The following is a 21,085-nucleotide window of genomic DNA, read 5'->3' as shown; positions in this document are numbered from 1 at the left end:
GGGGAAAAAATGGCGAACTGCGTTGTTTGGCGACCCCCGTGAAATGGTCGTTCGACCCCAAATGGGGTCCCTACCCACAGGTTGAGAACCACTGCTCTATTGCAACATATATGTCTGATTGTAAGATATATACTTCACAAGCCACTCTGGCTCTTAATACAGTACATTCCTACTACAATGAATGTCAGTAGCCCATCTCCTTTAAATACATTTCCCTTTCCCTCCAAAAAGGATAGACCAACAAACCAGGAGTTTGAATGGCAGTAGTGAATTGTGCCCATCCCACTTTTCCATGATTACAATAATTATGGGAGATATGTTGGGGGCACCCAGGGAAAGAACATAAACACGGTCCATAACCAACTTCCACCTAGCACTAACCATGAGAAGTGTGGAACAGAGTTTTTATTAAGTTATGGAAAGGATAGGTGAAAGGGAGCAAGTTTTAAGTTTGAGAAGTTGCATTAAGAGAATGCAACTTCATCTGTCAGGAGGACAATTATTAGTTTAGAACAGGGGTCTTCAAACTTGACCCTTTTATGACTTGCGGACTTCCAGAATTCCTCAATCAGGCATTCTGGCTGAGGAATTCTGGGAGTTGAAGTCCGCAAGTCATAAAAGGGTCATGTTTGAAGACCCTTGGTTTAAAATAAAGATTCCTTACTAGTAGTGAATATCTAGGAAGCTTCAAGTAAGTTCTTGACAGCTAATGGTGCAGGAGTGTCCACTGGGTATGGTTAATAAAATCAAAATGGCAGCCACAATGGTGTGATCAAAGCTTCATCTACTTTTTTACAGGTCTCATGCGTACCCTTCAGAGAGCCCTATGAAGGTTGGGAATTTTACAAAATATATAGGATCTTGAATACAAAACAAGCATTTATTGAATGTCCCACATAATAATGACATTTCTGGTTAGATTAAATGAATGTTTATGTATCCTTATAAATGAAATTATAGTATTTTAGCATTAATTGACTTTATTGTTGTTGATTAGACCATTGGCCATATCAAAATACAGAGTAAAACAAACATTACAAAATTTACTTGTATAATATTCATCAACAGTGATTTTTGTTAAACTTGGTATGATATACCTGGCACTAGGGTTTTTTTCCTTCTTTTTTTCTTTATTTTCAGACATTGATGAATGTGAAAATGACTTCTACAATGGAGGCTGTGTACATGAATGCATCAATATTCCTGGGAACTACAGGTGTATGTGTTATGATGGCTTCATGTTGGCTGAAGATGGACACAATTGTCTTGGTGAGTCATTATAGTGCAGAAACCTGATAGTCATATGATACAATTTCTTATCTGTTAGATAGCATTCATTCCTGCAAGGAAGCACAAAACTATCTAATTCTGCTGATAAGGCAATCATCATGATCTTTTTCCAGGCTTTAAACTAAAATATCTGGCTGATGTCGTTCAGATTAAACTGTGGATCTGGAACTATGATCCAACCTATCTGGAGGTAGAATCTGTATCTTACATGGTCTTAAAATGTTCATTATATATCCACTGTGCTCAGATTTAATACTTCTAATTGTTAAAACCTCTAATTACCATTTTGACCAACTGATAATTGCCATTACAGCCAAGAACTTATTACCCTCCCTCTGGAATATCAGAGAAGGTTGTAGAATTTTCCCATCAGTGGCTACAGCTGTTAGAAACTGTCTGGTTTTTCTCATGTGCTATTTAACTGTTAACTGCTAAATTGCTTTAGGATTTTCTTGCCAGTTTAAAAATTTCTTTTTACTGTATTATATGCTAGCTTTTTAGTGGATTTGGTCTTGGACCTTAAGTAAATTTTGACTGACTGAAACACATCTGTGTGCATGTGTGAATTAAATTATGTCTGATAATCAAAGTAATAAAAAGTAATTTTCCTCTGAGATTATAGGAGAAGAGCAGGGAGTGCTAGGGGGGTGGAATTAAATGCATCATCAGTTTAGAGACCATGCATTGCCACAAGAGATCCAAGTCCAGCCCCCTTTGAATTCTGTTAGCCCTTTTCTAGTGCCAATTTAATTAGTTGACTAGATTCTTGTGCATAGGCTTGAATAAATCTTACATGCTTCACTAGCAATAGCGCTTAGACTTATATACCGCTTCACAGTGCTTTACAGCTCTCTTTAAGCAGTTTACATAGTCAGAATATTGCCCCCAACAATCTGGGTCCTCATTTTTCCAACCTTGGAAGGTTGGAAGGCTGAATCAACCTTGAGCCGGTGAGAATCAAACTGCTGAACTGTGGCAGTCAGCAGAAGTAGCCTACAGTACTGCATTCTAACCACTACACCACCACGACTCTTTATGAATGGTCCTGTATTTTTACAAATGGTCCTGATTCTTTGTGCCTGACCTTAATTTAGTCAACACATTCATAACCTTCCACAAGACTAGCAAACAAACAAACAAAAAAGCAAAAAAACACCCACCAGTATAGCATTGGATCTGCAGGTTAGAGCTGACAATAGTGCAATGGATGTGCTCCTCCAGTGCCAAGGCAGCTTGGAAATCAAGGTGTGAAATATGTCAGCTCCAGTGCTCCAGTTGGTTCAGCAGACGCAGAATGTCCCCAGGTCCTGTTCCAAGTCCAGCAGCCATGCCTCTTCTGCAGAGAACTCGCAGCTGTTTTACCCAAAAAGTTTGGAGGAGAGTCAGAAAATAATAATAATAATAATAATAATAGTAAAGTTGGAAGGGACCTTGGAGGTCATCTAGTCCAACCCCCTGCTCGGGCAGGAAACCCTACACCATTTCGGACAAATGGCTGTCCAGTCTCTTCTTAAAAACTTCCAGTGTTGGAGCATTTACTGCTTCTGGAGGCAAGCTGTTCCACTGATTAATTGTTCTCACTGTCAGGAAGTTTCTCCTTAGTTCTAGGTTGCTTCTCTCCTTGATTAGTTTCCACCCGTTGCTTCTTGTCCTGCCTTCAGGTGCTTTGGAAAATAGCTTGATTCCCTCTTCTTTATGGCAGCCCCTGAGATATTGGAATACTGCTATCATGTCCCCCCTTGTCCTTCTCTTCGTTAAACTAGACATACCCAATTCTAGCAACCGTTCCTTATATGTTTTAGCCTCCAGTCCCCTAATCATCTTTGTTGCTCTTCTCTGTACTCTTTCTAGAGTCTCAACATCTTTTTTACATCGTGGTGACCAAAACTGGATGCAGTATTCCAAGTGTGGCCTTACCAAGGCATTGAAGAGTGGTATTAATACTTCACGTGATCTTGATTCTATCCCTCTGTTAATGCAGCCTAGCACTGTGTTGGCCTTTTTGGCAGCTGCAGCACACTGCTGGCTCATATTTAGGTGATTGTCTACTAGGACTCCGAGGTCCCTCTCACAGTTACTACTATTGAGCATGGTGCCACCTATGCTGTACTTGTGCATTTGGTTTTTCTTGCCTAAATGTAGAACCTTGCTTTTTTCACCATTGAATTTCATTTTGTTAGTTAGTGCCCAGTGTTCAAGTCTGTCCAGATCCTTCTGTATCTTAAACCTTCATTGCTCAATGCCACCTAGCAGAATTCCTAACCAACCAATCATGACTCTCCTTTGTACTCAGTCTCCTGACAGCCTCAGTGACATGACGGGAACGTCTCATAATCAGATATCATGACTCTTATGGATAACTATCACAACTTCATGGCAAACTTCAAAGAACACTAAAGGAAGTTACAGGAACATGCCGGATTTAGGAACTTCGGCAAAGCAATAGAAGTGTCTGGCACTACATAGAGCAGGAGTCTTCAGACTTGGCCCCTTTATGACTTGTGGACTTCAACTCCCAGAATTCCTCAGCCAGGCATGCTGGCTGAGGAATTCTGGGAGTTGAAGTCCACAAGTCATAAAAGGGCCAAGTTTGAAAACCCCTGATATAGAGGAATTCAAATTAATTGGAGCAGATTTGGGTTGGAATGAAATAGCCCTTGTGGCTCAGATCAGGGAAGGTCTGAAGAATCTTTAGGTGAAGCAATGTTTTAGGTCAGGGGTGGGGAACTTTTTTTTCCACCAAGGGCCATTTGGATATTTAGGACATCGTTCACAGGCCATACAAAATTATCAACTTAAAAATTAGCCTGCTATAAAATCTTACATGAGGAGAAGATTTTAATGAGAAAGTTCCTTTTTAAGCATTTTTTAATTTTTTTTTTACATATTTAGATTTCTCTATGTGGTAGATCTGTCTCATTCTTTAAAAAGACCGGTAAAATAGAAATGTGCATCCTTTTTCATCTTTTCTGCGCTGTTTCTGCTTGTTGTAAAAATTCATATTGTTTTTTTTTTAAAAAAAAAAAACAAAACAAAACCACACCAGGAATATTATAAGTAAAAACTGCAAATATTTTGGCAGGTTTGGATTATCCAACATTTTACCCAGTCTTTTGTGAAGCATTGCCTCAGTAAAATAATACTCTGCAATATAAATTTTGTGTTAGGGACCGTGTATAGTAATGTTGCAAACGCAACTATAGAATGATAATCTTTATAACAAGAAAAATAGAGAAATGTCATTTTCATTTAAATTTGTGGAGATGAGGTTAATTTATTACTCGCTACAGTTTCTCTTTTTTCTTTTTATTTGGAATGAGTTTTATTTTACCTTCTTTGGTTGAGATTCCTTGGCTATACATTTATATTGGATATGGTCCATGTCTGTCCTTGGGGGATGTCATTTTTTTATTTGACATTTTTATTGAACAATTTCACAAATATGATATGAAATGACATTATGGTGGTTTCAAACCATGACGAGATTCTCATCTGGTTAAATATAATCAATTTTAACACTGTAATTGCTTGAAACAGTACAAGTTCCTTCTGAAGATTATTATTTGATACTCAGTTCAGACAACACAGGATTAATATTTAACTTTGAGAAATGAAGAATCCTTCAAGGCCTTAATTTGAAACCAGTAAGTGAAATAAATTCTCTGTTCCTCAGCAGATAAATTTTCTGTTCCTGGGCAGATAAGGCTCAAAATCCAAAAGCATCTCAACAGACTTGAACACTGGGCCTATCTAACAAAATGAAATTCAGTGTAGATAAAAGTAAGGTTCTATATTTAGGCAAGAAAAAAACAACTATATAGCTACAGACTAGGTCAAACTTGGTGCAGTGCCAGCAACTGTGAGAGGGATCTTGGACTTCAAATGGGCAATCACTTAAATATGAGCCAATAGTGTGTGGCAGCAGCCAAAAAAGCCAATGCAATCCCAGGTTGCATTAATAGCGGGCTACAATCAAGATCATGTGAAATATTAGCACTGCTTTACAAAGCCTTAGTATGGCCACACTTGAAATACTGCATGTAGTTTTGGTCACAATATAAACAGATGTTGAGATTCTGGAAAGAGTACAGAGAAGAGCAACAAAGATGATTAGGATGCGGGAGGCTAAAGCATATGAAGAACAGTTGCAAGAATTGGATTTGTCTAGTCTAGTGAAAAGAAGGACTAGGGAAGATATGATAGCAGTGTTCCAGTATTTGAGGGGCTGGCATAAAGATGAGGGGGAGCAAATTATTTTCCAAAGCACCAGAAGGCAAGACAAGAACCAATGGATGGAAACTAATCAAGGAGAGAAGCATCCTAGAACTAAGGATAAATTTCCTAACAGCTTGGAACAGCTTGCCTTCAGACGTTGTGGGTGCTTCATCACTCGAGGTGTTTAAGAAGAGACTGGGCAGCCACTTGTCTGAAATGATATAGGGACTCCTGCTTGAGCAGGGGGCTGGACTAGAAGACCTCTAAGGTACCTTCCAGGTCTATTCTGATTCTAAGATTCTAAATGTGTGTCTTACTAGTACCAATGGGTGTTTCCATCCTATTCTTCAAAAACATACCAGTACAATATAAAAGTACCATCAGAGAATAAAAAAAAATTCTTAAATGAAGCCTCCTTCAAGTCAGGCTTGATTCCCGATTATGCCCTGGCTAGTGTCCACAGAATTTTCTCAACCACTGTTTGGAAGAGGTTGATCATCTTTTTCTTTCAGAATGTTCTTCTGACTTCTCAGCCTAACCTCCAGTCCTTAGACTCCCAAGAGACCTTTCATCCAAACTAGATTCTGACCCTACTTAACTTAAGATTGGCAAAACTAAATTATATATTCTACCTTACTGATTATTCAGAAATGTAGACAGTCATTTGTGAAGTAAAGACTTGACTGCTCCCTTAAAGCAACCAGACATTTATGGATTTGGGCCATGCATTATGAATGAACGAGGGACCATAAAAATGAATCAGGCTTGGCCAGGCTTGAGGGAAATAAAAGAAAGTGAAGTCCATCAATCAATGAAGGGATGGGACCATGCCATGGCCTTGACAGCAGGAGCTCCCACAGAGAGGTGGTTCAAAAAAGTCAAGTCAGAAGATGTGTTGACTTCAGCATCCTGAGTTCTTGAATCAGATTCTGGGATCAAAGTCGGAATGCCTGGAGGTGATCTTAGTTGGGGAACCACACAAGATCTAAAAAGATGTTATTCAGCCACAGAAAGATCTAGCAATCAGCCTTCATAGGAAGAGCTAGTTTGGAAAAATCTTCAAACATAAGAATTTTCTTTGCCATGGTATAATGATGAATAACTGGATAATACATTTTACAATGAAAGACAATATTTTTCAAGTGGGTCACAAAACCCCATATTTTATTTTATTTTTTTTGCTTTTCTCCACTCTTTAAAAAAACCAAGTTCAATCATTCCCCAAACATCAAGAAAAATTAGATTTACACTTGTGAAAAAAATCATTTCAGAAACTGCCAGATGTGAAATGTCAACAAGTTGTAGCATTAATTGATTTAAGATTGCACAATCACTGCCCTGATTAAAGAAAGCAGTGCTTCCTTTTCTTCTATTCTGGATGTTTAGCTTTGTTTTCCTCTCTTTGGACAGCTGTTTGCAACATGTGGATCATAAGAACCCCAGATGTATTCTTCTGTTCCTGATATTTGTTGTCTCTATATTACTCAACAGCTCAACTAAGCTTTCCCCTCTACATTAAAGCACTGAGTATTGTTAACTGATGCTAAACAAATTTTAGAAGGCTTTGTCTGCTATATAAACACAAAATATTTGTGAGGAAATGATGAAATTGGTTTCTTGCTTGATTTTCCTTCTGTTTAATACTTTGTTCCCAACTGGTGGTCGTTCTGTATTTTAGTGCAAGGCCGCTCCCACATGCAGTATATGCACAATTTCAGAATTTGTGATTCTCATACCTTTTCATTTCTGCCTCAGCCTCAATGCATACTAAATCACCCACAAAATGAAGCCTTTCCATTTGGAACTCTGTAGAGCTGGGGGCAGTCTGTTTTTCTGTTGGCAGAAGTTCTACCTCAGCTCTTCACGGGTCTTTAAATGGGGAAGGTGACATGATGACTTCAAGAGTCCCTTTGTCAGCAGCTGTAGTGACAGGGTTGCATGTAATCCAGGGGTCTTCAAACTTGGCCCTTTTATGACTTGTGGACTTCAACTTCCAGAATTCCTCAGCCAGCATGTCTGGCTGAGGAATTCTGGGAGTTGAAGTCCACAAGTCATAAAAGGGCCAAGTTTGAAGATACCCCCCCCCATGTAATCTGAATGGTTTTAATTCCTTGCAGAAGCTTGTTTGGTTCAAGGTATACATTGACCCAGGTGAAGAGGAGAGGGATAGCAACAAGAGATCAGTTTCTCCTTATCTTATATACAGAGCCGAGGTTGTGCAGCAGTTAGAGTGCAGTACTGCAGGCCACTTTAGCTGACTGTATTCAGCAGGTCAGCGGTTCAAATCTCACCGGCTCAAGGTTGACTCAGCCTTCCATCCTTCCGGGGTAGGTAAAATGAGGACCCAGATTGTTTGGGGCAATGTAAATATATATATACATTGCTTACTGGTGTACACCGCTTAGAGAGTGCTTGCACTTAAAGCGGTATATAAGTCTCATAAATAAAATAAACAAATAAATAAATAAATAAATAAATCTGGAGAAGAGAACCATCCACTGCAAATTACCTTGCTGCTGCTTAGATCCTCCTCCCATACCTGTGTTGTGAATGCAGTGGGAGCCATTTCTCTTCTTTCACTTTTATGTGGGGTGGGAAGAGGGTTTTGTTGTACCATCCCACACTAGCCACTTTTAGCATCCTATTCATAGTGGCTACTGGTAGGCATTGCTCAGAATATACCTCCATTTAACAAAGTCAGAGCATTTTAATGGGAAACATGCCTTTCAATTAATGGCATGCTATCCTTTCACCCGCATAACCTCCAAGAAGGTTTTAAATGTAATAGAGCAATAATAGCTTCACACCTCTTTTAAATAATTGCTCAGATTTGTTGGTTGGTTGGTTTGTTGCAGATACCAACAAATGGTCTGAAGGTATTTCGAAGACATGGAATGTATTTATGTATTTTGTAGGGAAGTGTGGGTGTGGTGGTGGTATTCAGCTATTACTGCTCCAGAACCTGGAGTAGTTTGAAACAGAGAATGGATGGAATGACATTCTTGCATTCTCTGATTGGTAGCACAAAATAATAAGCCTTCTCCTTACCCATGCTCTAAAGTGGACAGCAGTTGAATCATCATCCAGATGGTTTAAAACTAGTTTGAAGGATTAGCGAGTGAAAATGGCTGCATTGGATTGCCCTGAATATGAAGGACACTTTCCACTGAAATTTTGATTGCTGCAAGTATGCTCATATTTCCTGCAGCATATTGTATTCATTCAGTATAGCAGAGAAATCCATATTTAGTGGCCATGTCTTCTTGGAAGACATGGAAGTTGCAACTTGTTCCAGGTCCTGAGCTAATACAGATCTTTCAGTGATCCTTTTGCCATAGGCTGGGGGGGATCTCCAAAGGTTTAATTGTCATGAGAAGAATTTTAAAGAGAGAAGGATATTCCAAAGAGTTTGCCCATGAACTGTGTTTTCATGCTGCAAAGATGTCATAAAACTATAACTTTCTCCAGAATGGGATGTAAAAGAGGAATTTTTACATTCTGCAGAACTCTCTAAATAAATCCATAAATGTAGTGTGCAAAGCACAAATAAGTATGCAAGAGAAAATTTATTCATTATGCAGCGTTCCTTGCTTTGAACAATGAGTTATTTACAAGTGAAATACGGTTTGGGACTTTATTTACAGTACTTTCTTATTAGTATATACAGTAAATATTCATTTATTTACTTATTCACTAGGGCACTCTAGCCTAGACATGCTTACAAAACTCCATCCAGTAAAAGTGTTAAAAACAACAGAAATTAGAAACAAAAAACCCCAAATTGCAATTGCAATAAATTTTGCACCAAAGGGATAAACATACTGTACTAAAGCAAGAGGCCTATCTCATCCCTAAATTCCCCACTCCAAGCCTTTGGGAACAGCCAGGTCTCAATCATTTTCCAGATGGTTAACCAGGAAGGAGCCTGTCCAACTTCAGCAGGAATGGGAATGGGGAGTGAGTGAGCAGGAATGTCATTCCAAAGAAAGAAGGTGGGGAATGAAAGTCTGTCTCTGGGCTTCTTGCATACTGTATGACATTCTCTTAAAGACCTTAATAGAGGGGCAGAAACCAAGATAAGTTGACAACTTCTGAAAGATAACTAAATTCAATGCCATAGGGCAGTGGTTCTCAACCTGTGGGTCGGGACCCCATTTGGGTTCGAACGACCATTTCATGGGGGTCGCCAAACAACACGGTCTGCCATTTTTCCCCCCTTTTCTTTAGCTGTGCTACTCCCTTTTATTCTATTGGCTTTTGAAAGCCAATAGAATAGATTCTCTTGAATAGAGTCTAATTCTATTGGCTTTCAAAAGCCAATAGGAATTGTCCAGGCTGTCTCTGCCCTGCTGAGCCCGCCAAAAGTCCCATTCTGCAAACGGTGCTGCACCAGTTGAGTAGTCCTCGACTTACGACCGGTTGAGTAGTCCTTGACTTACGACCGGTTGGGGGTCACAGCATTAAAAAGGTTGAGAACCACTGCCATAGGGGATTTTAAAGTGATAAGCAGCACCTTGAATTTATCCCAAAACTAACTGGTAGCCATGTAGCTCTCATAGTAGAGACATGGGACTGCCCTCTGGCATCCATCGTTACTCAGGCCACTGAGTTTTTTCAAATGGTCTTCAAGCAATCATATGTAAAACACATTGCAGAAGTCCAAGCGAGAGGTAACCAAGTCATTAGTGAGTGACGTAGGCTAGTCTACAGGCCAGGTAACATTGTAACTGATGTGTAAAAGGTAATCCATGTGTAAAAGGTAATCAAAAATCCTCTTATGCCACCTATTCCTCAAGAGGGCTTGTTTACAGTTTACAGACCAGTTGTGCATTCTTATTGAGAATCAGAGATGTTATATTTCCAGTGTATGGAAAGCTTCCATACCACTCCAGCTTGCTGGAATTAGGTCTGTGCCTATTCTCTCACAACCACACTTTAGTAGTCTCTAGTCTCCACACTTTAGTAGGCACTGAGCAGGACTTCAACTTGTTCGCCCTGAGGTTGAAATATACAAGTGTATTTCATTAGCATATCGATGGCACTTGACCATATACTGGTAAATGACCCCCCCAAGGGCAATGTGTGTGTGTGTGTGTGTGTGTGTGTGTGTGTGTGTGTACTCATATACATACACATACATTCTGTGTGTATGTGTATATACATGTGTGTCTGAGAAAGAGAGGGAGGGTGTTAAATAGGAAAGATGAGAATTCTTGCAGCACCCCACAGTTGAAAACTCTACTACAGGATCTCTACCCTCCCCCACTATTTCTGAATGTTTGCCCACATTTGGAGGGAGTCCAAGAGATGGAGCTCCTTCACTCTCCTATTTTCCTGTGAGCCTGTGTCTGGTATATCTGAATCAATGGCCATTTCTGTATACAGAAGATATGTAATTTAGTCATAATCTTTTTGTTAAATTTTATTCAAATGCAAATAATACAAACATAATACATAAATAAAAAACAGTATAAGAAATACAAATATTATAGTGCACTTACCCCCCCCCCGGAGACCATTTTATTACCTATATTTCTTCTCATATAACAACTAACAATATATTTCAGTTGTGCCCTTATTCTTTCCAAAACGGCATATATTCTTGAGTAGGATTATTCCCTTTACCCTCCACCAACACTATTTTTATAAAATCCGCCCGTATTTCATTATAATTATTTACTTTAATTATCCCTTTTAGTCATAATCTTAAGAAATGGTGCACATACAGTACATAGAAGAGACATGATTCTTTGTGAATAGGTCAGATTAGTAACTCAAGGAATATCATCCTTATACAGTTTTAGAATGTTGACTTGTCTTTCTATCCATAAAAACAGAGTAGCTATGAAAAGAATATTTCATACGTTCTATCTGCATTCTGGACTCCTACCATGTTTCATATTACTCTATCTCTGATAAGATCTGCTGCAACTCAAGGCTCACTTCTTTGGGTTTTCATAGAAGGGCTGGAAAAAAAATGCAGCAAAACTCCTTTTTCACAGCTTCAGTTCACAGCTTGTAGCAGCACCTAACCAACTTTTGGTTGATTTAAATCAGCGGTTCTCAACCTATGAGTCGCGACCCCATTTGGGGTCGATCGACCATTTCACGGGGGTCGCCAAGCAAGGCTGTCCGCCATTTTTTTCCCCTTTTCCGGCAGGTGCCTTACCTTCCTTGGGCTGGGCCAGCTAGTGACCCAGCTGGTGGTCGGCCTGCTCTGTCTCTGCCGCTTGCCAGCTACGCCTCAGCCAGCTCAGGGGGCGGCACCATGCATGCGTGGCGCTCCTGGGCAGGGAAAGTCCTCGACTTACGACCGGTTGGGTAGTCCTCGACTTACGACCGGTTTAGTCCTCGACTTACAACCAGTTAGGGCCGCGGCATTAAAAAGGTTGAGAACCACTGATTTAAATGAAAAACCAAACAAGGTCATACTTGGTCAAAATTTGATGGGAAAACACGAGAAAATTCCAGGGCTAGATTTAGAAATTAAAAAGACAATCAGGAAGAGAACTCTGCTGAACCACTTTCATATTGTTACTGAGAAAATTAAATGTCCACCTGGAGCTAAGACTTCCTTATGGAAGTCTTTACCTAGGAAGAGGAGAAATTGGAATCTCCTAAGGCAGCATTTCATCTCTGCCCAGTAGTTTCAGTGGTTCTTCTAGATCAGGGGTCTTCAAACTTGGCCCTTTTATGACTTGTGGACTTCAGCGTGCCTGGCTGAGGAATTCTGGGAGTTGAAGTCCACAAGTCATAAACTTTGAAGACCCCTGTTTTAGATTATATTGAATTCCTGCAAATGTTCAGGTCAAATTTACAATTGTCCTCAAAGCCAACAAATCTTATCAGCATGGATATATGGCTCCACACAAATGATATGGCATGCTTCTAATCTTGGTTTACTGGAATGAAAGTGGTCTATGGGTAGAAGTGTCCTTTCAAATTAGATAATAATACTGTTAGAACTATTGGGTCAGAGATGGCATCAGGTAACTACAAATAGGTTTAGCTTTGCTAAGATTCTGATACTGTTAGAATGAGCCATCCCTGAAAACAAACAAATTTAATAGGAAAACCCCACTGATATCAAAATCCCAAATGCCTTATGGCCCAGGTGATTACTTATCCCTCTTCTCGTGCAAAATTAAGGTTACTTTATTTCCTGAAGAACCGAGGACAAGAAAATAGACATAGGAATGTCAAATCAAATTGAAAATGAGCAAGAATCTATTTTAAGGTCTATTCTGTGCAGGGATGGCAGCAGTAGCATTGCTGCAAACTGTCAGAGGCCTGCTAGATTCCAAAGAGGTATTCTCAGCAATCTGTGTGATGGAATATGCAAAATATTTCACTGATAACAGCCCTTCATTTTTCAAGTAGACCTTGAAAGCAGATAGTAAGGTAGCTGAAGAAGGAATTCCTGTTGGTTCCATTCGATCCGGTTCAATAACTGGATTTGGATATTTTTGTCCATCAGTCCAAAAGCTGCAAAAGCAAACCAATTACATGGTAAAGAGCCAAATGTTTCCTTGGGAATTCTGCAAAATTTGCTGCAACAGAACTACCTATGAATAAAAATATCTTTAGGGAAAAAAAATACTTTCCATGCTAGATAAGGATTAATTGTTGCCCAACAACTTTTTTCTAAAGAATGCCGTAGAATAAGAAGTGGCAATTCTGCCTTATTGTGATGGAATTTTGTAACCTTGGGAATGAAAATGGACATTTCCCCAAATATCACAGAACAAGAATAGATGGACTTTTTGTGGTTTTAAATAAACAGAGACTCTCCATTAAACCAAGATTCAGTAAGAAAGGATCAAAGGCAATAGAGAGACCTTGACTTAATATACTCCCCAATGCCAACATATCCAGTTTCCAAGATAATGTAACCTAAGCCCTTTCCCATTGCAATAAACCTGCCTACTCTGAAGTGAATATTCCTTTTCTGTCTGAGAGTTTTTGTAAGGGGCTTGAACTCTGGGCTTTATTGAATGAAATGTATTTCTTAATCCAGGCTAGATTTGGAAAAGAAGTTGCGCTGAGAGCATTGGTCAATAGCTTTCTTTGAAACCGGAGAAAGGGATAGAATCCTAATTGCTTCTATTACATGCACCAATGATGTTCATTATCATAAAACGTGGGATGAATCTGAGTAATGAATGACTTGGGAAAGCACTGCTATAAATTACATATAGCTCCAAAATCCTGGTGGTGAGGAAGTGGAACATTATTCGCCACTAGGATATTGGCCCTCAAGATTTCTCAGGTCTCTTGTTTCATCATATTTTGGGGTAGGCTACAGTTAGCCTTCTTCTTTTTACAACTGATCACAAGAAGATTGTCATAATCCTGAAATGTTCTCAAAATGGTGACATCTGGTCCTACAAAGTGTTCCCTAATTCAGTTATATAGACCGACTCTTCAGAAAAAGGATGACAATCGCTCTAAAGTAATACTAGTTGGACAATTTGAAAATGCTTCTGGACCTTACCATGCTCCTTGAATATCAGATACATATGACAAGGAGGGCCTTTGCCCAATTTCAGATGATGTTCCAGTTTTCCTTTTACAGGAGAAGACAAATCTGGCCATAATGTCAGATTTTCCCACACATTTTCTATGTCAGAATTGCTGGCAGCAAGCCAACAAAATAATAAGCCAGATGCCTGCTGCAGTCAAGCGAACTGCAAACTGTTTTATAAGAAAAGAGTCCTTTTAAACAAGTTGCCAATTATAAATGTAATTGCAGACTTGCACAGGTCAAGACTAGGATTCTGATGAATAATATTGTTAACTGTCTCAACTTGGTCGTTAGAAAAGAAAGACTCCTGGCCCATGATTATCCAGAAGTATACTTTACTAAATCCCAAGTGGTTACAAAAGAGGCAAAACTGGATATGAGATTTTTGTGCGCAAAAGATACAGTTAATTTTCCCTTGTTCCCAACCAACCCCCTGGTTATCAGTCAATATCCAGTTAGGTGTTAACAAATTGTTTGAGAAATGGTCCCTGTCTTAATGTGCTCATCGGCTCCACATTCTTTTAGTATGACCTTGAGACGGCTGGTGCTTCCTATAGGACAGCACTGCTTGGTTTTGATTCCTCCTGGTTCCTTCCCTGTATCCCTTCCCCCACTGCTCCCTCCCCAGTTACTGATGTCAGGCTGTCAGCTTGTGATGCATAGCTCAACAGAATGACAGCCATGACAGATATAGTAAAGACCCAACAACAACAATACCACAGAGAAAAAAACAAGAGACTCCAGATGCAACAAGCATGGCTGCACTAAAAGCTCTCTGACAAACTAAGGGACCCAAAGGATAAGTATAAAAATGGAAAGGGGCATATAAGTAAAGCAGAATACAAGCAAATAGCCCAAATCTGCAAAGATGGAGTCAGGAAGATTAAGGCTCAGAATGAACTAAGACTTGCAACAAATGCCAAAAATAACAACAAAAAATGTTTCTTTCAATGTAAGGAGCAAGAAGAAAGTCAAGGAAACGTTCAGACCACTAATAGGAGAAGACAACAAGAAGGTAACAGGCAACAGGGAGAAAGCAGAACTGCTTAATTCCTTCTTTGTATCTGTTTTTAAGAAAAAAGAAAAAGAATAACCCAATCTATCAAAAGCAGCACTGTAGGAGACAGAACAGGAATGCAGATCAAAATAGACGAAGAATTGATAAGAGGACATTTATAAGCTTTGGATGAGTTCAAATCTTGGACCAGATGGTTTATATCCCAGGGTACTGAAGGAGCTGGCAGATGTGATCTCAGAACTCCTGAATGAAATCTTGCAGAGCTCCTGAAGCACAGAAAAACCGCCAGAAGCCTGGAAAAGAGCCGATGTGGTTCCAATCTTCAAAAGCAGTAAAAAAAAGTGGATCCAGGAAACTGCAGACCAATCAGCTTGACATCAGTACCTGGGAAAATCCTGGAAAAGATCATCAAGCAGTGGACTATAAGCTGTGGTGGTGCAGAGGTTAGAATGCAATACCGCAGGCTACTTTTGCTGACTGCTGGCTGCCTGCAGTTTGACAGTTCGATTCTCACTGGCTCAAGGTTGACTCAGCCTTCCATCCTTCCAAGGTTGGTAAAATGAGGACCCAGATTGTTGGGAGCAATATGTTGACTCTATAAATTGCTTAGAGAGGGCTGTAAAGCACTGTGAAGCGGTATATAAATCTAAGTGCTATTTCTATCTACAAATGAACAATGTGATTATTAGAAACCAGCATGAGTTTGTTAAAAACAGATCATGCCAGACAAACCTTATTGCTTTTTTTGATAAAATGACTGAATTAGTAGATGAAGGAAATGTTGTGGATATAGTATACTTCAGTCAGGCATTTGACAAAGTAGACCATAGCCTATTCTTGATAAGATAAAACAATGTGGAATACAGTACCACCACCAGATGGATTGTAGTTGGCTAACCAACTGCACTGTGTGTAGTCTTCAATGGAGCTACAGCTACATGCAGGGAAGCATGCATTGTGATACATCAAGGTTTTGTCTTGGACTGGTGCTCTTCAACATCTTCATAAAAGACCTAGATGAGATTAAAGAGGAACTTATCAAATTAAGCAAACATCACCAATTTTGGGGGGAATTGCCAACATTATGGCAATTTTTTCCAAAGGATCTTGACAGACTTGCACATTGGGCAACAATGCAGTTCAGTAGTGAGAAAAGTAAGATCCTGCACTTAGGCAGGAAATACCAAATGCATACTGTAAGTATAGAATAGGAGACACCTGTCTCAGCAGTAGTAACTTTGGGAAGGATCTAGGTGTCCTGGTAGATCACTACTTAAATATGAGTCAGCAGTGTGCTGCAGTTGCCAAAAAGGCCAACATAGTTCTAGGCTGCATCGACTGAGGGATAGCAAGATCATTGGAAGTGATAGTACCACTTTGTTCTACACTAGTGAGAAGAAGAGCAACAAAGATCATTAGGGGACTGGAGGTTAAAACATACAAGGAACGGTTGCTGGAACTGGGTATGTCTAGTTTAATGAAGAGAAGGACGAGGGGGGATATGATAACAGTATTCCAATATCTCAGGGGCTGCCACAAAGAAGAGGGAGTAAAGCTATTCTCCAAAGCGCCTGAAGGCAGGACAAGAAGCAACGGATGGAAACTAATCAAGGAGAGAAGCAACCTAAAACTAAGAAGAAACTTCCTGACAGTTAGAACAATTAACCAGTGGAACAACCTGCCTCCAGAAGCTGTGGATGCTCCAACACTGGAAGTGTTTAAGAAGAAACTGGACAGCCATCAGGGTTACCTGCCTGAGCAGGGGGTTGGACTTGATGACCTCCAAAGTCCCTTCCAACTTTATTATTATTATTATTATTTGGAATACTGCATCCAGTTCTGGTTACTCTGAAGCAAAAAAAGATGCTGAGGCCCTAGAAAGAGTGCAGAGAAGACAACAAAGATGATAAGAGATCTGGGGACTAAAACATATGATGAATAGCTAAGGAAACTAGGTATGTTTAGCCTAATGAAGAGAAGATTTGGGGAGACATAATAGCAGTCTTCCAATACTTGAAGGGCTATCACAGGAAAGAGCACAGCAATTTATTTTCCAAAGCACCTGAGGGCAGGACAAGAAGGAATGGGTGGAAGCTCGTCAGAAGGAGATCCTAGCTAGAAATAAGGAGGAATTTTCTGACAATGGGAACAATTAATTAGTGGAACAGCTTGTCTCCCAGAATTGTGGATGCTCCATTGCTGGAGGTTTTAAGACAAGATTGGACAATCATTTGTCTAGGGTGATATAAGGACTCCTGCCTTGAGCAAGAGGTTGAACTAGAAGACCTCCAAAATCTCTTCCAACTCTATAATTCTTTGAACCCACAAATCCATATTGAATAGACAGGAGACACAATGAAAGTTCTAAGCATGGTACAGCAGGGAAAACATGACAGAGCTGAGGCTTGAAAAGTTGTTCTCAATGTGTGGTCCTAGGGAGAAAGGCCAATTTATCAGCCACACTGAACCTCCACCCAGCAGGCAGCTGTGACCATTTCCTCCTCCACATTGGCTCTTCTGCAGACTCGTTTCTTGGCAACCTGTGTTATTTATGGACTTCTGCTCTCTGTTACTTAATTTTTATAAGACCCCTCTGCTTAAGTCATCGGAGTCTTAAGAGGCTGTTGATAGGTGCAAGCAAGGCATCCTCTGGGATTGTTGGGACAACTTCATCCAAAAATTGGCTCTACTACTACTAGAATAACTCATGCCAAGATTATTGTCCCTAGTTCAGTGTTGGGATTCAGCCGGTTCGCACCACTTTGGCAGAACCAGTAGCTAATTTTTTGTTGCCCAGGCCCAGAATGGACTTCCGGAAGCAGCATCCACATAGAGAACCGGTTGTTCACGTATTTGAATCCCACCACTGCCCTAGATGCCCCTGACTTTGTCTCCATATCTCTCAATCAATGGAAGCCATATCCAGCAGGGCCATAACAGGATCTATGTGGGCCTGCCATTCTTTTCTAATCATGTGTTGATGATTATAATGGTTGCCAATTTACTTTCAGATTCAGTTTCATAATGCTAGCTCGTACTTTTAAAATTGGGGCATCGTATGTCTAAAATCCTACACAAGTCATACTATGCTGGCTCATCAAAGAACATTGGGAATGTATACCATGAGTTTATTGTGACTGTTATCCCAGCTGCCAACTAAAGAAGGTGGGCATCTATATTGGACAGTTGTGATACAGGAAGATGCCGGAGGCTGATAATTAATGGCAATGCAAAGGCAAACTTTGCTTAAGATCTTCCAACAAAGATTAGAACTTTACAAGGAAAGAGAAATGCCAGATGTTCAAGTTGTTTTTTTTTTAAAAAAGGTGAAAGATAGAAAGAATATGACATGTTTGTGGTAGAGAAGATCTTGAGATTATCATGAACAAGAAAACAAACAAATGGATTTCAATAGAAATCAATCCTAAGTACTTACTCAAAGCACAAATGACCAGGCTGAAATTTTCATATTTATGCAAATAGTACACATTATACAAAAACATAGCTCTTTTCCCTTCCACTTTTACAGCGTATATTTCATACAGTTTTATGCAAGTAGTATACATTATACAAAAACAATAACTCTTCTCTTTCCTTTCCCTTTTTCCAGCATAGATTTCACATTTATGCAAGTACCGTAGTACACATTGTGCAAAAACATAGGATATTTTTGTAGAATGTGTACCACTATCATAAATATGAAATATACTATATGCTGGAAAAAGTGAAAGGAAAGAGAAAAAAAAGGGCAACCAGCTGCAAAGTGGATGGATTCACAATGGTGATAAATCCATTGGGGGACCTGAAGGACCAGTCTGGGGTCTGATCATTCCGGGGGCCGGGATATGATCGGACTCACGGTATGACTGCTTTATTTTATTGTTTTATCATTGTTTTAACTCTGTACGCCGCCCTGAGTCCTTTGGGATTGGGCGGCATATAAACACTGAAAATAAATAAATAAATAAATAAATAAATAAATAAATAAATAAATAAATTCCTGGAAGGCTCTAATTATATAGTACTAAGAGTCAACACCAACTAGATGACACATAATCAGTGTCTAAAATACAACCCTCAACCATACGAATTTGTTCAAAGTTTATGATCAGCTTGGAAGTCCTTTGCATTCCATTTCCAAGTGAGAGCAAATTGCTGGGAATATGGAAGAAAAAAAATGACTTCCTAGTTTTTCTCATAAGAACTGTTTCTCATGTGTATCTTTTTGTTAGGCAGGCTATTATTTCTTTTTAAATATACCACAGCAGTCTCAGTTTTTTAATTTAATTTTATTCCGTGATATGGATGTTTCTGATTCAAGTACTAGAGTTACTTGTACACTTTTGAATTCCTTATGTCTTGACTCAAGGTGGATAGGGAAGATATTTAGTCCTATCATATAATTCCCCATGAACCATTTTTGTATAAATTTTATTTTTAAGTACATAGAGTAAAATATATTGTAGTTAAAAATAAGGTAAGCAATAAAGGCTGCCCCTTTATTCTGCAGAACAGAAGGATTAAAGATTTCATTATTGCATAGGACTGTTTCAATACCTTTAAAAGTATAGTTCCATGTATGTATTGATTACTAAAGTGCTGCAACCATGCCTATTCTTTTTAACCAGGGCTTGAATGATTCTGAAAACAATTTGCTTCTACAAATAGCCCCATTAACTGAGCTTTAAATCACTCAAATTTGAAGTCCTGGAAGCTAGGATTGGAAAAAAATGAGCATTCAATTGCATCATGATACTGATGGCAGATAATTGCATCTGAGTAAATGCAATGCATTTGACACTTGATAAGCTACTGGATATTGTTTTTAAAGCACAAAGGAAACTTCCTTTCAGAAAGATATTCCAGGGCATATAAATGAAAAATACCTCACTGAAAACCAAGCTTATCCTTAACTAATTTTAGGTTGGGTTTAAGCATTGCTTGAGAAGAGATTGTTATTTAATGCAATTAATTTCAGTCAAAGGATCATTTTGGTAGTTCTAGGTTTTATATTTTGTTATGAAAAATTTATCATACAGTCATTGACAACAACATATAGAAAGCAAAATTCATTCAGTTACGAAACTGGTTTAGGAAATGATGTCACTGTGCTTATACTGGAAAACAAGTGTCTAGAACAGTGATGGCGAACCTTTTAGAGACTGAGTGCCCAAACTGCAACCCAAAACCCACTTATTTATTGCCCGGTGCCAGGTGGGCGTAGCCTACTGGGTGGGTGTGGCTGTGGTGGTCATGGCAGACTGGGTGGGTGTGCCAAGGTAGGTGTGGTCACCTCAATGTTGCTCGTGGGGAGGGATGCCTGTGGGGGCCGGGCAAGGTTGGGGGAGATCCAGGGGGGTCTCTGGCAGGTGGGGTGGTGGGTAGGAGGCTCGTCCTGCAGGGCGAGGCGAGGAAGAGTGGGGGTGCCATTATCTCAGGGCAAGGCAAGGCAGGGGCCAGGGCAGCTGCTGCCTGACACCACCGGCCCCCACACATAGAGGCCAGCGAGTGCATGGGGGCCGACAGTGTCCGTCAGCAGCCACAGCCTGCCAGCCCCTCGACTGGCGCACTCTTGGGCTCTGCAGCCCACCACCACCAGTTCAGAGAAGTGCCCATAGAGAGGGCTCTGAGTGCCACCTCTGGCACATGTGCCATAGGTTTGCCACCACTGGTCTAGAACAGTGATTTTCAACCTTAGCAACTTGAAGATGTGTAGACTTCATCTCCTAAAATTGCCCATCCAGCCATTCTGGGAATTGAAGAACACAGGTCTTCAAGTTGCTAAGGCTAAGAAACACTGGCCTAAGACATGACAATAGTTTTCCTGACAACACATACAAGAGATTTGTATCGCCTTCTTTGTTTGTGTTGCTTTTATTTTCTAATCTTGTGTAGTGCCCTAGGATTCTTAGGAGGTGTCACATCTGGGTATTCTCAGAAGGTGTCCCATCCACCTTTGCTTAACATTTTTAGATCAGCCAATCTATTATTCATACCTGTGAATTGTGCACTGTGAAATGTGAAGGAAAGGAAAGAAG

At 39.8% G+C, this 21,085-nt stretch overlaps 1 protein-coding gene across 2 annotated transcripts in view; it reads left to right on the top strand.

Annotated features, from left to right (window-relative positions):
• Window positions 1–21,085, top strand: part of SCUBE1 (signal peptide, CUB domain and EGF like domain containing 1) — a 190,852-nt gene that overhangs the window by 41,570 nt on the left and 128,197 nt on the right. For both annotated transcript variants that reach the window (XM_039341335.1, XM_039341333.1), the window contains exon 3: window positions 1,141–1,269. In XM_039341335.1, coding sequence (XP_039197269.1) covers window positions 1,141–1,269 — 129 coding nt within the window. The remainder of the gene's footprint in view (window positions 1–1,140; window positions 1,270–21,085) is intronic.

The sequence above is a fragment of the Crotalus tigris genome, unplaced genomic scaffold (assembly GCF_016545835.1).
Source record: "Crotalus tigris isolate CLP2741 ecotype Arizona unplaced genomic scaffold, ASM1654583v1 scf7180000017764.6130737, whole genome shotgun sequence".
Classification (NCBI taxonomy): domain Eukaryota; kingdom Metazoa; phylum Chordata; class Lepidosauria; order Squamata; family Viperidae; genus Crotalus; species Crotalus tigris.
The sequence above is the reverse complement of the archived record's forward strand: the minus strand, read 5'-3'. Positions and strand labels throughout refer to the sequence as shown.